The sequence below is a fragment of the Mizuhopecten yessoensis genome, unplaced genomic scaffold (genome assembly GCF_002113885.1).
Source record: "Mizuhopecten yessoensis strain PY_sf001 unplaced genomic scaffold, ASM211388v2 scaffold7205, whole genome shotgun sequence".
NCBI classification, from domain to species: Eukaryota; Metazoa; Mollusca; class Bivalvia; order Pectinida; family Pectinidae; genus Mizuhopecten; species Mizuhopecten yessoensis.
In genome coordinates this window covers 199,569-219,931 of record NW_018406933.1, presented here as the reverse complement: position 1 = coordinate 219,931, position 20,363 = coordinate 199,569, and the positions used below count along the sequence as shown (strand labels likewise).

Below are 20,363 nucleotides of genomic sequence, written 5' to 3'. Positions count from 1 at the left end.
GGGCCTGGAGGGGGAGGGCATGAAGGAGAAGGGCCTGGAGATGGAGAGGGAGGAAGAGAGGAAGGAGGGAGAAGAACTAGTCGATCAGAAGAAGGAAAGATTAAACAGGAAAGAAGGTAATTCTTTTAGATAATTTCAAATAGTTACAACATCGTAGATTGATGGTAACTAACACGCATTTCTGGACAGGACGTCATGATAAGACATCATAATGGTCTGGTGTTACCATGGGTTGATAGTAAGGATAATTCACCGTAATATTGAGTGTTTTTGTAACGATTTTGCCTTTTAGGTCTCCAGACTGACGGTGAGTCACATTGTGTTATATTTAATCTTATCGCACTGTAGTGTATACAGTACACTCCAATTGTATACTTCTGTTATATATAGTGTGTCTGTTCAGTCATGAAACGTAGGTAGGTTTTGAATAAATAATCTTTTAGAACAAGTTGACTACACTTGTATAGGGTCATTGATTTCGATTATGTTTTCCAAAAATCAATCATTCAGCTTTCACTTTCCATTTCTAGGAATTTTGTTTAAGAATAAATATTCACGCGTTCTTGTTTTGTGACCTCTTGCATGATAAATACAATGACTGTGACCATTCATATCTAACTTTCTTTTGCTAATAAAAAGGACAGACACCGTGCATTTTTTATTAATTCATAAAGACGTATCATTTCTATTTGACCAAATATTAATACTTTCTCTTTCCTCCTCTTCAGCCATTTCCAGACTGTGAGACGTAGGCGAGTCAGGAGGGAATCTAATGATACAGACAATGGAGCCGGGTATAGACAGATAGTGACAGTAGAAACAAGGCAAAGACGAGGTATTACTGAATAATAATATATAGATAAAGTACACCTCGATAAAACGCCCCTCGTTTTATTTGCTTCCCCGTTATATTTCAGCATATTTCAATACGTTTTTTTCTCATTTTCGTAAGAATCCCTTACTACATTTCCCTCAATTTATCGTCAAACGCCTTTATAACGCCAAACTTTGTCTGGACAAATGCTGGCAGTATAACGAGGTTTTGATGTACACATGCTACATGGTGCAATTAATCTAGTACGGAGGCATTATTGTTTAGTGGTAAGAGGATTCTGTGTATTTTGGAGAACATTTGGTGAAACATATATGATTTTAACGTTTTATGAGAAAAATCCCTATACTCATAATGTGCGATTATCATATACAGTAATACCTCTATATAACGCCCCTCGTTTCATTTCCCACCTCGCTCACCGCCAACATATATATAAATGTCCCTTTTTTCTCTCTTTTTTGAAAGTATTCATTAATACTTAATTTATGTCCAAACCTGTTATAACGCCATACTTTCACTTAACAAGTGGCGACAGTATAACGAGGTTTTGCTGTACATGTAAACCACGTAAAGCGATTGTTGACACTTAGATGATATATTTTAAAAATAACGTACCTGATTACGAATCAGTATATTGAACAAACGCCGCTCCTCTTTATATAAATGTGTACGTAAACAGGTTGTATTAACAGTGTCTTTAATAATATTCCAGGTACGCAAATGTTATTGAAATTCCTTTTATTGTGTTAAAAAAGATATAAGGAATTAAAAAATACTGTGATAGGGGTAAGCATTAATATTGCAATACGGATTTGATTCGTTAGTGAAACAGTGTTTAGAAGCGACAGGGACCCTTGGATTATGTTTTTTCTATTTCACTTAAGATTCACAAGCCCGATTGTAGGTCCCACTTACATATGTACTGTATTATTGATCGATTTGACATAACAGTTACTCGCTCAGGTAGAACCCTATAGATTGAACATGTACAGTAGTTGTAGGCTTATACACTGGATTTCCCACATACATATGTACTGTATTATTGATCGATTTGACATAATAGTTACTCGCTCAGGTAGAACCCTATAATAATAATAAAAAAAAAATTCGGGTAAAATAGGCATGTTATTACAAGATATGACAGTTTAGAATAAAACATATATTTAAGATCACAATGCAGCTTGTAATTACAAAAGAGTATTTTGTATTAAGACTAAGAATAATAGTAGATCTATCTTAATAAAAGGTTTCTTAATTCAATCCTTGACATATATCACAGAGTATAAAAACAAAAAAGTCTGATATCACTGTAAAAAAGGCAGATATTACTATAAAATGAGACAGACTATTTTTAGTAAATGAAGGTAGATATAAATAGGTCGAATAATAGGAGTGGTTGTGAGTGCCATTTACCTAGGATTACCCATAAAAGCCACAAAGTTGCTTATTTCCAATGGAGTCCTTTACAAATGGAAGAAAAATAAGAAGAAAAATAGAAAATCAATCCGGTAACGGTTCAGATAGCACAGACTAGGATATGTGTGTATCATATTCGATAATTGGTCAGTAAAATTGTATTTCTATTTATATAGAAAACAGTACAACATACATATGTATATTTGATTGAGTTGACATAATAGTTACTCGCTCAGGTAGAACCCTATAGAGTGAACATGTACAGTAGTTGTAGCCTTATACACTGGATTTCCCACTTGCATTTTCTCTTTCGATTTGGGATCACTTAACATGTTCATTGAAAGGAGATGTTGCTTGAACTATTAATGTTTATGGTGGTAGTAACGCTGTTATTCTGTAATTTATTTTCAAACGAAAATCCTAACAAACAAGCAAATCCTGGAACATCAACGGAAGGAAATATAACCGGCGATGTTCAAGGTAACGAAAGTAGAACAGAAAAAACCCATAGCGATAAAATGGTGGTTAGATGTAAAGTGTTCACGTCATTGATGATGGTTGATTATATATAGCTTAAATAATACAGAGTACTGCTCACGTTTTGTATACACATTTCAAACTTCGTGCTTACTGAAGCATGCATTTCAAGGGAAAACCCTATTCAACACTACTCTAAACAAAACATTTAATGATGTACTGTCTTGTGGTAATTACATTATTAGTTATGAAGCAATTAACTAAATACAAACAGTAACAATACAATGTAGAAATGGATCAGAGATATATTGTTTTTGTTCATTAAGCCTTTTTTCAGGCCTTACGAAATAAATTCGTAGTACTTAAATATCTTCCTCTACCTTCAGTTTTATATATGATATTTTACGAATACGTAGGAACTATGAATCAATTACAGTAAGGTGTATGTATGTTTTAATCTATACCGATGTTTGTATATGGAGAATGAGAGGGCCATTCGGTACAAATACACACACCCCCCTCTCCATCGACATTGATCCAAGCATCAAAGGTAAAACATATTCGACTGGAATATATATATAGATATCTGATATTTTACGAATTCATAGGAATTGTGAATAAATTACAGTAGGGTGCATGTATGTTTTAACCTATACCGATGTTTGTATAGGGAGAATTAGAGGGCCTATCGGTATAAATGCCCCCTCCCCTTCTCACCATAAAAAATTCAATAGATACGCAAATAGGTATATATACGAAGTATTTTATACGAGCATCAAATTTAGTAGATGTACACGTTATCACATACTACGTCTATGTAGATTGAACTCATATCTACATTGATCAAAGCATCAAAGTTCAAACATAATCGACTGGAATTTCTACTTTCACTTTCGGTTTACACTGAATAACAAACGGATGTGGAATTAAGTGGTCCAAATGTTTTATGAAATACTTATTATCGTCATTCTGATCATTGTCATTTTCATCCCAGATGAAAGTGAAAGTAGACGTGGGAATGTCCCAACGAGACACACTCGTGATGAGGAAGTCATCCATACAGAAGGTAAATACAGTTTCTTAACTTTATCATGTTGACACATTTGATATTTATATATGAATGTTTAATACAGAAATTGATCTAATCGATAGATCACTAGTGTAGCTTGTTACGGTGAACGCTCCTCATTAATTAATTTATTTATTTATTAATAATTATTTATTTATCTATATTTGTTTGCTTGTCTTTTCTANGGGGGAGGGGGCATCCACTGCATTTAACCAATACTTTGTCACAATGATGAATACCATTTATACATTTTCATACAGGTGATTTCATTCATACATGAATGAGTATGTGTTTTGTATATAGAGTATTGATTTATAGTTTTCAACCATAACATACAGAAACGTTTTAGTTTTATTTCTTTAAATGGAGTCTATATTTATAAATAATGGTATACGCATGATTGTATTACCTGTTGTTTTGCTGTACTGTATAATCTAGTTTGCACCTCTTTACAAGGCTGTTTAAAGAGCCAACATGTACTCCCGGTAACATCACATACATTTTAGTTCGCTAGTGTTTATAGGGTCAAACTTATATTTCAAATATCGTTACATTTTTAGAAGTTGATAATATGTAAAGCTGTACAACTGTCCTAGGTTTCATTAGCAAAAAACCTAACAGGCATGCGTGATATCTTATTTAGCTAGATCTGCTGGCACAAACGTTTGAAAATTCGGCGTTAAGCTGACTAGTCTTTATGTTTAAATGCTATAGCTCTGTTAAGTATATGGGCCAAATAAACCTGTACACACAAGTAGGACACACATTGATAACTTCTATGACCCTTGTAAAGTCTGTAATGGTTTCCAAGTAAGACTACTACTCCTACATATTGACTGGCGGTCGGGGTTTTACAACAATGGCCCTTAATGGAAAACTTACGTTGAGGCTATTTCTGTAATTGCCAGTTTAATATTTCAATAAATGTTTTATATTATATTTCCTCCTCTGTTGTTTTGGATTGCTGAAATATTCCCAATACTGCTTAAATAAACGTCAGTTTTACATATTTATACAAGTATGTGTCGGTTGATAGGGACGCTTTACTGAGCATGTCATTTTGTTTTAATATTGACGAACTAAAGCATCATCGAAAGTAACATTGTCCTATTATCCTAGAATTATAGATTATTTGCTTACAGCTAAACATTGTTATTTTAATTCGATTGGTATCTTATATGATCATATTTTTATCGTATCAACACTATTTTACCGTCCTTTTTATTTTTCTTATTCTTTTTTCCTTTAGAGACAAGTTTGGTTAAAACAACTGAAGAGAGTGAAGAGAGCGGTAAGTGTTTCATAACAGGAGGAATACAAATATTACTATGTGATATATGTTATCCTTCATAATGTTTCTATCTGTCGATAAGTAATAAATTACAAATCGTGAGTAAATCGAACTTTGCAACAAGTTATAGAAATATCCATTTAGTATCATATGACTTTATTATATATGCTAATCACACAATTACAATGTACAGTGATATTTAGAAGTTATATTCGTGTCATTTTCGCCTGAGAACTCATGATTTGTTTGCTTTTTATTTTGCTTGTTTATTTGGAGTTTAATTTTCTCGCGACAGCCAGGGTCTAATGATGACTGGTTGAACTCATGAACTATTTGATAGGATTTAATAGGATATTAGTGAACCCTGGCATCGATGCCTGTATATCCACATCAACATAATGTGAAATATATTATGGTAAGCATATATTCAGTCTATTTATAAGAAGCTGTGAGATCTAAGTTCAACTCAGGATCTTTCGAGACCAGTTTTTTTCTAAATCAAATACTCTGCGAGAATGAGAGCTTGAGGGAGATTATCCCAGACATCAACAATTATATGACCTTATGTGACGTCATCAAGCGAAGAAGGAAATTACATCATAGGATCCATATACACAACGTGGGAATTTCCATTCGTAAAACCAAGAAGACTTCGTACCGAACAATCCAACCGCAAAATTGTTTACAGTGCCAATGGATAATTTCCTAATAGGTTAACGACAAACAGCAAAAGCAAAACTAAATACAGTACATGGCAGACAGCATGGAGGAATGCCGAGTATATTATAATTGGAAGCTTTTCAAATTACAACTTTGAACTTCGACATTGCTCGCCATTGATGTAGAATCTAACCTGTATTTGGAGACCAATTTCGGGAATTTCATTCATCAATAAACGACGTTTGTTGAGGTGAAGATGTTGTTTTACGAAAACATTATCAGGTCCATTTGACCAAATATTCAACCCAAAAAAAAGTCATAAATGTTATATTCGATGCTTAATAACGTTTTAATCATTTAACGCGACGGAACATCAGAAAATTGTACAGAGGAAAGTGCTGCATTTGTCAGAGAGCATTAACCAGCTGATTCTAAAAATAGTAACACTGAGTCATTTTCACAAATCAGCCACTTCCACGTTATTATGATCCAACATTCTTTTTTTATATATTGTTTCATATCATACTGAAATAAACAGCTACACAACGTACTCAGTTTCTGAGTTATTATTACAAACGAAATGCTTCGTGAACCAGAAATTCATCAATGCTACGATGAATATTTTCCTTGTCACTGTCAAATATTACCGTTTCGGTTCCTGATTTAAGCTGTTTACTTTTTTTCGGAATCCTTTTTTCGTCTGTTTTTTTTCTTAACACTATTGTCAAACCTTCGAATTATATAAATGGTTTCACTATTTACTTCACTATTTTATTGAGACAAGCCACTACAAACAGAACTCAATACATTTCCAGCACACACACAGGGAGATATTAGCCAGGTGGCATAGGGCTAGTAGTTAACACCTGATAAGGCAGTTCCTGTGAATTCCTCAAAATCATATCCTGATTTATGTATAAGCTAACTTTATTAATTGCATATATGTATTTTAAAGCGCTTTAGAGTGGTTTATTCTAGCTAAATAGGGTGCTATATCAAATGTTGTATATGCATTTTTTTATATATATAAAAATAGATGCATTCATCATGTACAGATGTAAAAACTGTTAATGTAGAGTCTTTTAAATCACAAATTTGCTGTACTTTGTGTATTTCTATGCTTATGAACTATGTTGTATGATCATGGCGAGCTTAGTGAAATCATAAGTTCACATATTTGTTTTTTCAATCAATGTATTTTCTAAATAGATATTACACCGGAAAAAGATAAAACGAATGAAAAGTTTCGATGTTTTGAGACCCAGAATAATTTACAAAATGAATCTTTATTTCTATTTCTACATATAATTATTTCTGATTACCCCAGACTCTGTTTTTTTGTTAAGAATTTTCAAGCTGTGTTTTACTACAAGTGTAGCTACCATTAGTTTGAATCAAACATCCAACTGATCAAAATTGACCAACTAATTCAATATTCTAGAGACGTGGTTCAGTCCACACTATAGTGCATCATTTGGAATAAGATTCATCATCCACTAAGACTCGGGATGGGTAAGCATGCTACCCGTCCCTCTGACTGCCTGCAGTATTAGGTGCAGTTGGGCGAAATGTCTCTTATATTTTTGACAGCTTACTTTACCTGATTCGGCCCACTATGGCTTAGTTTAGAGTCGAGATGATTATCACGTACACTCTTGGACTGACAGAGGAAACAGACGTTTTCAAAAGCTCGCATTATTCCATTTTGTGTTTAAAACAAATTTAACCTTTATAGTGCAGATTGCTAGTATTTTGAGCTCGCATCATAAATCCGGGAGGTTAAACGTTTCGAACAATGTTTTCGAATGACGTTTAACATGTATATCACTTTGGTTGACCGCAACCAGTATTAATTAGGTTCAAGATCTTCAGCGAAAGCATAGCGCTTTAAGCACGCTGAATGGGAACGCCTGAATAAAGCAGAGTCTATTTTGAGATAGAAAAGAAGCACCTCTTCTTGGATTGCGATGTTTTACATATATTTGATATACTCATATATTTCTAAACATTTCTAATATATACCCATATACTTTAAAAATAATTTATAAGGCATCATAACTAAATTCGTTATCGTCCGGAGTCTATTTTGTTATAGAAATGTTGCAACTCTTCTAGAATTATAACATTATATATATATATATTATATATTCATCTACGTATACATGTATAGATAATTTATACGGAATCGTAGTTACTTTCGTTATCGTCAAGAATCTATTTTGTAAAAGAAAAGTAGGAAATGTTCATTTACTATGACATATTATATATATAAAATATATGTATATATGGTAATATACTGGTATACAGAATCAACACTACTTTCGTTTTCTGTATGGGTGTCATTAATATCGAACACCCTTTACGTGTTTTTCTGTCGCTGGTAACATCTGTACGGTCTGTAAACGCTGTAGACAGTATATTATAGGTATTACACAATACACGCTCAGCTATATATGTAGCTCAGACACTCTGGGTCATCTGCTATCAAACCGAAACTAAAATAGACATTCGCGGAATTCCCTGATGTGACACATTGCGTATGTGTACAGAAATACTTCGACCTTTTCTGATAATTTATAATAGTCAAGTTAATATAAAACGAAAGTACAAGGGCCGATATGGTATGTCCGATAAGAGATGAGTTCATACACAGTGACATGACGGGACTTTGAACGACACCCTTCTCAGCGGAAATCGTGGTAAGTGACTTAAGGAGCAGCTGGATAAAGTTAAATGAGGTTATGTTGTCACGTGTAAGGACAATCTATTTGATGATGTTGTTGATAAAAATTGTGAATTCATATTGTCCGGGGAATAGGCACGTTTTCTTTGTTACTGTATTAACATGAATTTTCTTTCTTATGGCCTTTATTGATACTGTTAATTGTTATTGATATCGTTTAAAGAGAAAGAAAATAAGCTTAACACCGTTGATTAACAAATAAAATAAAATTCGCAGTATACAGTGTATAAAATGTAGTCAAATATGTGTTCACTCAGCTAAGGACAGGATCCTGCTGATTTTATCTACGCGCAAGCGATGAGAAAATTGTTCGAACGACAAACAGTTAAAAATACTGTATGATAAACTGTTTATAATCTATATACTACTACCTAATATATTTCTTCATTTACAAAAGTAAACTAGACACCATGCTTTATTAATGATTTCTCAGTTCCATGGTTAACGATTGCAAATCCTCTGTCTGTGACAAACGTAAACAAATAGATTTGGGCGGAGGAATATAATGAACCTAAAAACTATGTAGAAAAAATAAATTCGTTCTCCAATTCATCTGAAGTTCTTCTCAAGTCGTTCTCAACTTCTTCTTGAATATTCTCATACTGACAAACCATGCTAATGAGTTTATCATGCTACTAGTAGGTGGTATACAAAGTATATAGATGATAAATGATAATTTTATTATAACAGTATTATTTTTATTCAGTGATTAACCGAAAGTGAAAGTAGAGTTATTTCAGGAATATAAGTAATCATTTTTAGAAATTGTCATTATGTATTGTCGGTTTACCTGTTTGCCGAATTAGTAACATATTGGTTACAGTTAAAGTTAAACATGAGGTTAGATGATGAATATGTCTTTTATATTATTTTATAGCGGGGCTAAAAATCGCAAAGTAAAGTTATTATAGGTATACACTAAAGAATATTTTGGAATTCCCATTTTTGTGAAGTCAATTCAAACTGTTTACCGAACTAGTAACATATTTATTACAGTTAAAGTTAAACATGATAAATTATCTCATTTGTATTATTTTGTAGTAGGGCTATAAATCGAATGATAAGATAGAGTTTTTTTAGAAATACATTTAAAACTATTTTGGAATTCACAATTGTATGAGGTCAAATTTCACCTGTATACCGAACTCATAACACAGTTACCGATAAACGTGTTCAAGTTGATATGTATGGCGTATGCATTTTTTTGTAGTTAAGCTTATATCATTTGTTTAACTTCCTGCTCCTTATCGTTCTATGTATTGAATTACTTTATCTTCAGTTTTGGAAGAAGTCAAACGTGATGTAAGGTGATATGTATGGCGTATGTATTATTTATAGTTAAGCTATATAATTTGTTTAACTGCCCCCTCCTTGTCGTTCCATATATTGAATTACGTTTTCTTTAGTTTGTAAAGAATGACTACAAAAAATGGAAACACGCAAACAAGGAAAAAAATATTTGGTATATAGAAAACCATGCGTGTATGATATATGTTATTTTTTTGTCTGATTTAGTGACATCTGTCCAATAATGTTCGGTTAGGGAAAACTAAATGTGACATCTAGTAGAATCAAATGGTCTTTCCCGTGTTGTAAACATTCCATAGGTAAATAGATTGTTAGAAATATTCTCAAACGTTTGGATTTAATTAGACATTGAAATTTTAAACCATATCTACTTTTCTGATTTATACTATCTTATATTACTATTGAGGGACGCACGTTACGTGAAAGAATGTCGACGGTCGAATTTGTCTGCTTGTCACAGAAAAGCCAAAGCTTGTCACAGAATAATTTATAATTTTTTCACAAGACCTGCTGAGTAGCCAATTATCCTTATAATAAGGTCGACACATTTAATTATAAACTTCATTCTGTTTGTTCATCAATATGGCGGATGATGTACTTTCTGTTGATTATGTGCCGTTAAAGTATTCTTAGGGCGTTTTTGTAATCAAACCCTTTTTTTAAGTTTGACTAATGTATGCAAGGGGACAATTCATTTGCTTATCGAAATAATGTAAATTCCTCTCTGTAAAAAAGTAGTGAGCCATGCCAATTTTGGATGCTTTTGTTGCAGATATGGCAAATGTGTGACCGAACGAATTTTCCTGGAGAAATACCCACATAATATACTTGTCATAGACAGAAATAGAGAGGGTATTTATCCTACACGATGCTACGAAGGGTTACGAAAGATCAGTCGTCAGACGATCGTAAGCTCCAATCTGTTCTTGCAACAGAAGCTGTTAATTGTAAGCTTAGAAGCAGGGACAGCGACAAGAATATTAGTGATGACGAGGAAAAAGACGCTGTTTCATCCCGGATGCCTGTTGTAGCACAGTTGTCACCGCCTGAACAGACGTTCGACAGCCAGTTTTCTTCTTCAAAATCGGAATGGAATGAAAGTGAATATGCAACAGAAAACAATAGCAACTTGAATACACCAGATGCTTCAGATGATTATTCAGAACATGTTTGCTTGGATGACCTCGAAACGCTCTCCCTGGAGGAAGAAGAAGACCAATATAATTGGGTGCAGCGATGGGATGGCACTGAACAAAAGGAACAACAGCAACACGTAGCAGCTAAGATGAACATATTTAGCGCAGAAGAGGAAAACCATTTGGGGCAAATTGTGTATCCAGCCCAGCAACATGGTAACGTTAAACACGGAGAAGAAGTAACGGCAAAGATAAACACATTTAGTGACGTACAGGAAAAGTCTGTCTCAGCGAAATCTCGACCAACTAGCACATTGAAGAGATCACAGTCAGTAAGGGTACCAAAGCATACCAGGTCTTCATTATTTCCTCATTTTCTTGAACCAATGGATTTAGGTCCAAGCCGCCACAAGGCAGCCGAAGGGATACCCCATGGGAATACACTGAGTGATAATGATGATAATCTGGAACTTAAAACTTCAACAAAGGTCGCTGACAGAATCCATGTCTATGAATCGAGCGAAAAACCAAGCTATGTACACACCAAAGATATCAAAACAATTCAGCGATCACAACTTGAGGGGAACACTGACGAAAATGTCGTTAAAGCTAACCGTTTTGATATATACCGCACAACAGGAGAACATGGAAACGGTTTTCTACAACGAACTAAAACAAATACTAGAAATTTAGATTTGATAACCGAAGAATTGTCAAACAAGAATGAACAAACTAAACTTGCCGAGTCACAGAATCAAGCATGTGAGTCTGGCGAAGACATGAACGTTTCTTTAAAACCACGGACAGCTGAGATAACCAACGAATCAAGATACAGTAGTCACTTTGATGACAGAGCATTATTTCGATTTGGTGAGAGAGGAAGTCACTATCAATCTGACGGTCAACAACAGAATGAAACATTATCTTCACATGCATATGCACCAAAGCGTCGAGAACTAACACAGAGAAAACCAGCAAACGTACACACACTTATCAAAGAAAACATCACGACGTCTAGAAATACCAAAGCTCCTACAAAGAGCCAACCAGCTAACGTTTACTCGCAGCCTTACCAAGGAATGCCCCCGTCGTCTAGAAATGCCGGTAACGTGACACCACAACCAAGAGGTTTGCAGAGGACGTTATCCATGCGAGAAAACAAGACGAGCAGAGCCCCAGAAAGGTTTACCCCCAAAGTGACCCAATATTCCCCGGTATTCGTTCCTCTAGCTTTCAGCGCTAGGCCTAAGTTAAGTACAAAACTCACCATTAAAAAGAAAGGTACAGTTCAGAAAGCTGCATCTCCCTTTTCTTTGGATTCAGATGTCCTGATTAACAGTGGAAATTCCGTTGATATATACAGGAGAGAAGCGCCAGCTCAAGCTTCTTTTTCACGAAAGGTAAGCAGCAATCTGTTGACAAATTTTGTTCATGAGGCTGAAATATTGCATATTAAATGCAACCCATTAACGTCCTATTAAAGGTAAGGACATATAAGGACGTGACTCCATGTATGTTATGTATGCGTGCCTTTGTGTATGTGTGCTAGACACAGGGTATGTTGGTGTATTTGCAGATCATAATTGATTGATTGGTTAATCGTGATTAAATGATCGATATTTTGATCAATATTTTTGTATGGCATGTATGAAAAGAAGACATATTGCACGAAGTTAAACTTATGCTTTACTGTGTAGACTATTGCGATTTTAATGATAATGATAGCATTGACATAAAAGAACTGATTTGAGCATACTTATATGAAAATCTAAATGTATATATTTACATAGCCAACGATATGGTTCTTTTATTTTTTTAGAAGATAAATCGAAGCCAGGAGACGAAAATGGAGGTACCCACAAACAATGTTGGGGTATGGAAGTTTGGCGAGGAGAATTTCTTCACTTCCGTTCCAAAGGTGAGTTACGTAAATCCGTGATATTCTTATTAATGATCAGAGTTCCTATCATTCATTAGATAAACGCGTATTGCGTATGGCAGATGGTGTTAAGCCAATTGTCACCTCAAGTGAAGAAATATTTTCCTTGTCGGGGGAGTATGTTAGAGTATCCGTATTTAAGTTCATGAAAGCTTTTTTTCATTTTGATAGCAACTCTTTCGTGTGGAACGTTTCTATGTTTTTTGAAACACCAAATGCTTAAAGCTATTTGCTCTACGGTATTACTACCAGTTAAACATATGACGTTTCGGATGGCGGAGTGGATAGCATACTCGCCTTTCACTAAGACTGCCGGGGTTCAATTCCTCAATCGGACGTGGACCCTGACTATGTGGGTTTACTCCGGATTCTCGGAGGTTTCCTCCAAAAATACTTCTTTAATAATTATTGTAAAATAAATGAAATAAATAATTAAAGTCATTTCAATTATTACAGGTGTGGACGGTTTCGGATTGCATTGCGCATGTGCAAAACACAATAGGAAGACACGGATACGGTGTCCTTGACCTCTGGATCAAAAATCGTTGCATCATGTTAGACAAGACGAAATCCCTTTCAGATTACCCCGGACTGAAATCTCTTCACGTGGTCAGAAGACCGACCTCCAGAGACCCACATCCGTTGCACCAGACGTCACGAGTTGATGATACTGACCCCTATTGCGAAGACACGTGTGTGGGCATGTGCTGTGGTCATGCTATATGTAAGTTTAGTTTTAAGGATCCCTTTGCCACTGAAAAAAACATGTATTTTAACGACATTACTAATTATATTAATGAATCATTACTCGAAAAAAATGCCTTAACTTGCGAAACAATGACTTATGAAAAAGTAAAAGTAAAAAAAAAGGAGATGAAAAACTGCTTTTTGGTTGAAAAGTGTATCGGACAAAAACCTGAGCCCGTATTCATGAAACCGTTCTCATGCTCAAGCAAAAAATAATAATGAAATGTTTTTTGTCAATGTTTTGAAACAAAAATTTGAAGACATATAAAACCGAATACTGTTTTCAATGTTTACATTTCCTTTTTTAATGTTTTTCATGATTTAAACTAATTACAAGAAAGTTGGTTTGAGCTAAAAATGCATGCTTTAGCAGGGTTGTATCTAAAATGCCGATAAAAACAATAAACGTTGTCATAGATACCTTTACTTCATAATTAGGTTTAGAGTCCGAAGTAATGATAATTTCTTACTACTGCAAACTAACTTATTTTAGCGGACTAACATTTTAGCGTATTGTCGAATTTTAGCATATTAGCGCATTAAGTTTAGTAAGTTGTCAGAACTGGCGTCCAATACATTTGATTGTTTTTCTTCAATGAAAAATGTTTGAATGAGTGCATTGACGACTTTTCGCATTCACAAAATTTGTAGTAGGAATCTAGAAGCAGAAACTTAAAATATTGCAATCATAAGCACATTTTGATGGGCAATATTTAAAACACACAAAAAAACGTTGACATAAGAATACCGCTAAAATATTTACGCTAACAATATGCAAATTATGAATTGTACAAACCGCTAAAATTTATATCACAATATAATCATTTAAGAACTGTTCAAACCTTATATGCATAAAACAATATTGCATAAATAATTATGCAGCAAAAAGATGACAAAAAAATGTAATGTACAAAATATGGATATTTTAAACATATATTACAGTTACATGTAGCACAGCATTAATGAACTTATATTACATTTATTTATTTCTTATTTCAGCTCCAGACAATCTTTATAACTACGTATGGCAAAAGATAAAAAATGGCGCTACGGAAGTGACGTGCCCAGCTATACCGGATGCTACAAAACCCAGAGAACAATGTTCAAACGTTTGGGAATTTAAATCTATTAGTATGCTGGCTTGTCTGTCGGACGACGAAAACTATCTGTTCTGTGACAAACTTTTTTCGAACTGGTTGGAAAAGGAAGCAGATGTATATATATGCCCTACTTGTAACGAGGCTATACACAGTAGTTGTGTCAGTGTGTTTAAATGCTTCTACTGTGAACAAGGTGGAAAATCGCATTCCTTCTGTGTCAAGTGTAATCGCGCTGCTAATGGTAACTCTTGTTTTAACAATGAGTGTCAGGAAAGTCTCCCGAAAGTAAAAGCTTTGTTAAAGGATTGTCGAATGAGAACTATAATTGGTGTTCCGAACTGTCCTTCCGTTCGCGCATGCCCAGTGTGTCAATGTGTCATTGAATACGAGGAGGAGGACCTTTGTAAACATATGACGTGTCCAAAGAACACTTGTAAGGCACAATTCTGTTTTATTTGTCTGAAGGTGAAGACTGACAAGTATTACTATCCGTGTGGTGGCGCTTTTGAGCCTTGTCAGCCTACCCCGAGACAAATAATATAAACATTGAATTAACAATTCATAATTTCAGTATACATTTAAAGGAACCATTTCATATCGCGATACAATTAAATATTTTTGATGATACTGTATAAGGTACACTTATACTTTCTTGCCAATGTACATTAATTGTATAATTTGCTTTCACCTCTAAAGAGGTTATTTTTTAATAATGTACGCTGTACAATACCAAGCATGGTAAATATAACGCCTTAGTTTAAGGTACATATATAGATGTGTTCTAGCACGGACTTAGAAAGCAATAAATTTAATTCCGTGGTTCGATATTTATGTGTAAAATGGAACTTTTCAAGTCCAGATAAATTGTGTATATGTGTATAGTAGAACCTTGTTAATCCGGACAAAATGTGTTTGTGAGTACTGTGGAACCTTATTAGTCCGTACAAGTTTGTGTGAATGTGTATAGTAGAACCTTGTTAGTCCGGGAAAAAATGTATCTATATGTACAGTGGAACCTTACAAGACTGGGCAAGTTTTTTGTTGATGCATACAGTGGAATCGTGTTAGTCCGGACAAGTTTGTGTTGATGTGTGCAGTGGAACCTTCTTAGTCCGGGCAAGTTTTATGTATATGTGTACAGTGGAACCTTGTTAATCCGGACAAGTTCGTGTATATGTGTACAGTGGAACCTTGTTAGTCCGGGCAAGTTTTATGTATATGTGTACAGTGGAACCTTGTTAGTCCGGACAAGTTCGTGTATATGTGTACAGTGGAACCTTGTTAGTCCGGACAAGTTTATGTTTATGTGTACAGTGGAACTTTGTTAGTCCGGACAAGTTTATGTTTATGTGTACAGTGGAACATTGTTATTCCGAACAAATTTGTGTATATGTGTACAGTGGAACATTGATAGTCCGGATAAGTTTTCTTGTAAATTTGCACAGTGGAACCTTTTCAGTCCGGACAAGTTTGTGCATATGTGTACAGTGGAATATTGTAAATCCGGAAAAGTTTTAGTCAATGTGTACAGTGGAACCTTGTTAGTCCGGACAAGTGTTTTGTATATGTGTACAGTGGAACCTTGTTAGTTCGGACATGTTTGTGTTTATTTTTACAGTCGAACATTGTTAGTCCGGGTAAGTTTTTTGTGTATAGCGGGACCTTGTTAGTCCGGACAAAATGGCATGAATCGAAAGATAATTATGACAAGTTTTTGAACAGACTTGCACTTTTCAAATTATTATGAAGTCATTTGCTGAATGTTAGCGTCCGGTAGGAGAATTGGTAAGGAAGTCAGAATAACTAGGTTGTATTTTGCTTGAATCTGTTTGATATTAAAATAAGTTAAATCCGATATTTTTGTTGCGTCTATGTTTTTCTCTTCCATACCTATGCTGTTAAAAATTCATCGAGAACATTTCTTTAGCCTTTTTATGTGTCAAAAATGAAATTCCACACTGAGGCGTTATTTATGAAATACTTAATTACTTTAGAGAATCATTGATAAAGGATAATTGGTCATGGTGTATTTTTACACACTTTTTTTGTGTGTTTGTATCTAATACAAGTAAACGCGCAACTATATAATAGACCCAGAAAAATAAGCTTAGAAGAACAGCAGTGAGACGACTTCGCCAAAATGTATAGCCCCGATTTATATCTATTTTAATTAATTCTGACATCTTTTCAATTAAAATTATACAGGTTTTAACGAGATTTGATACTTACATGATAATAACAATGCAAACCTCGATACAATGCCATTCGTTTGATTGGCCATCCTGCCTACCGCCAACATATTAAATATTCATGTTTCCCACAATTTTGCTTAATAATACCTTAAAGATAGCAATGTATACATAACGCGAAAAGAAATGTTTCATAATTGTTGTAAAATGTATCTACCTTCATATCACACAGAGAAATAGCATATTTCTCAGCGAGATCCAGATGGTGACCATACAACTTGTTCGTGGTCATTATCAAACATTGTTAATCGATTGTAAATATAGAATCGTGTCAATACAATAAAACAACATACAGGTACAGTAAAGATGATCAGACGTTCGCGTCATCGTCGTCTAATTCAGTGTCACGTGGTACATGTTGTGGCTCTTGCGCATTTTTTTTAGACAAGCGCCGAATAAGGGAAATGAGGACGACATTATGTTTTATTTCCCTGACATATGATTAATATTACCCCATCCAACATGTCGTTATATACATGAAGAAGAAGTACATATAATAATATATGTTCTAAATATTCCGAAGAATTTAACTCCTGTTTCTCCAGCCTGGACACAGCCCCGCCACCTTCACCGTCTGTGTGTTTATAAAGTATACGTGCATGGTCTATAAATATGATACACAATCTTACTGTGATAGTCGATTTTTTGGTAAAATCGATTTCCGTCGAATACTCAATCTATATTTATTGTTTATAACACATTTCCTTTAAGACACATACGATTTCTTAAATGGTAAGACAACTACAACAACAACAATACAACAATACTACAACAACAACAACAATATAACAACAACAATACTACAACAACAACAACAACAACAACAACAATACTACAACAACAACAACAACAACAATAATAATAATACAACAACAACAACAACAATACTACAACAATATAACAACAACAACAACAATATAACAACAACAACAACAACAACAACAATAATACAACAACAACAATACAACAACAACAACAACAACAATACTACAACAACAACAATACAACAACAACAACAACAACAACAATACAACAACAACAACAATACTACAACAACAACAACAACAATACTACTACAACAACAACAACAACAACAACAATACAACAACAACAACAACAACAAAGGAAAGTCGCATTATCTCCCTTTGACACGAGGTTTGCACACTTTCACTGTTAAAACCATTTTCATTTTATATATTTTTTCAATATACATGTAAATATAGGTTTCTTGTCTTTTTAAGTTTACATTACTTTGCTTACAAACAGGGCATGAATAAACATTCACTGCTTAAAGTATGGAACACTCTGTACATATAATGACATTTCGTACAAAAAAATGCCTGCTTACTTTTGTTGCATGTATGTCGACTTTGTATAACCAGAGGGCCCGTATTCATGACACTGGTCTTATCTTTATATGAGTTAACTATACACTAACTATTCAAATTAAGTAAATTGAAGGGTAGTCGGGTGTTACATTGGATAGCGCACCTGCCTTTCACCAAGGCGGCCGGGGTTTGATTCCCCGATCGGACGTGAAAAGGCATGGGGTCACCAGCCCGACCACGTTTTCTCCAGGTACTTCGTTTTCCTCTCAAAGTGAGACCCCCCTCCACGCGCTAGTATCTTGGCCAACAAGAGTGATTAGTTTAAGTTTTAAAAACTGGGAAAACCTGTTTAATATTTTTTGTAAAATAAATAAAGTTTATACTTTAAAGTACGCATAGATCCAGTGTCATAACTAAAACCCCTGCAGGTTTCGGGGAAATCGATCTACATGCCACTAAAGGGAGCACGAATGTGTCAATAATATTGTTTTTCTATTTTTCCTGATTGATAAGTCTTGTCTTAAAACAAATTTCGTTATAGATGTGTGTCGCTAAATAATTATTTTTCATTTCTCATGTCATCATTTATAATCCGTTCCTGAGCCGTTCATTTTCTTTTTAACGAGCCTACATCAAAATCTTATGGGGAATAGTTAACACTTTCCGTAAACGAGAATTCGGAAATACTTTTCATGTCCTCGTTTACCAAAATTACTGACAGTTCCCGATTGAATTCGAAGTTGTAAGTTGTCATCTACGTCATTCGGATGCCAATCAAAATCCCTTCAAATCATTGTCTGTGGGGTGGAGGGAAGATTGCCCGTTGAACCCCTTCCCATGGCTCTGCCCTGGACACGCCGGAGGAATGGCAGCTCAAAGACCCCTCTTGTGAAAGATTACCTTCACATCAAATTAAGCCCACCTACACCATGGTGGGAGGAACACTTTGCAATATAAATGACGTCGAGGATGAAACCCATTTTATTTTGCTGTGTCCAGTTTACTCGGAGCAGAACCAAATATATTAAACCCTATTATTTCCGTCGTCCGTAAAATAAATTATCAATAAATTAATACAATTATTCGCCTTCAAAATTGTAAAACAATTGAGAAACCTTAGTCAGTATCTAATTCAGGCTACTTCTAAAAGAAAGTCTATACTTAATATCTGATCAATCGTGTATGTTCCAGCTTTGTGCCACTGACAATGATTATATATATTCTTTCGTATGTTGTCAACATTGCTATGATGTTATCTTGTATTACACTATGTTCTCCGCCATCTTACATAAATGGATTGTAATATTTATGTGTATGTACATGCATATTGTAACTCCTATATGCTATCTGTTGCATTTGGAAATAAAGAAATTGAAAATTGAAATTGGGAACCCGTGAAAAAAAAGAGTCCAGCTATATTCCAATGCATGATCTGCTGCCATAATTGCAACACTTGGGATCTTTTTCGTTTCCTATTTGTCCTGTCTTCTATCTTTTCTGTCGACTTTCTGTTTCAGGCAGTGTCTCCCTTAGGCACCGTCCTCATATGACCATGACTGTTGTGTCTCCCTAGGCAGCCGTCCACATATGACCCTGGCTGTTGTGTCTCCCTTAGGCACCCATCCTCATTTGACCCTGGCTGTTGTCTCCCTAGGCACCCATCCTCATATGACCATGACTGTTGTGTCTCCCTAGGCAGCCGTCCTCATATGACCCTGGCTGTTGTGTCTCCCTTAGGCACCCATCATCATTTGACCCTGGCTGTTGTCTCCCTAGGCAACCGTCCTCATATGACCCTGGCTGTTGTGTCTCCCTAGGCAGCCGTCCTCATGTGACCCTGGCTGTTGTGTCTCCCTAGGCAGCCGTCCTCCTATGACCCTGGCTGTTGTGTCTCCCTTAGACACCCGTCCTCACATGGCCCTGGCTGTTGTGTCTCCCTTAGGCACCGTCCTCATATGACCCTGGCTGTTGTGTCTCCCTAGGCAGCCGTCCTCATGTGACCCTGGCTGTTGCGTCTCCATAGGCAGCCGTCCTCATATGACCCTGGCTGTTGTGTCTCCCTAGG

General features: G+C 35.1%; 1 protein-coding gene across 1 annotated transcript; it reads left to right on the top strand.

Annotated features, from left to right (window-relative positions):
• Nucleotides 1-15,868, top strand: LOC110453248 (E3 ubiquitin-protein ligase RNF19A-like). The gene is made up of 9 exons (XM_021502119.1): nt 1-116; nt 729-835; nt 2,684-2,731; nt 3,723-3,794; nt 5,047-5,088; nt 12,259-12,335; nt 12,755-12,853; nt 13,331-13,598; nt 14,621-15,868. Exons 7-9 carry the CDS (start codon nt 12,782-12,784, stop codon nt 15,262-15,264), a joined length of 984 nt encoding a protein of 327 aa, XP_021357794.1. The 5' UTR covers nt 1-116; nt 729-835; nt 2,684-2,731; nt 3,723-3,794; nt 5,047-5,088; nt 12,259-12,335; nt 12,755-12,781; the 3' UTR covers nt 15,265-15,868.
• The last annotated feature ends 4,495 nt before the right edge of the window (nt 15,869-20,363 follow it).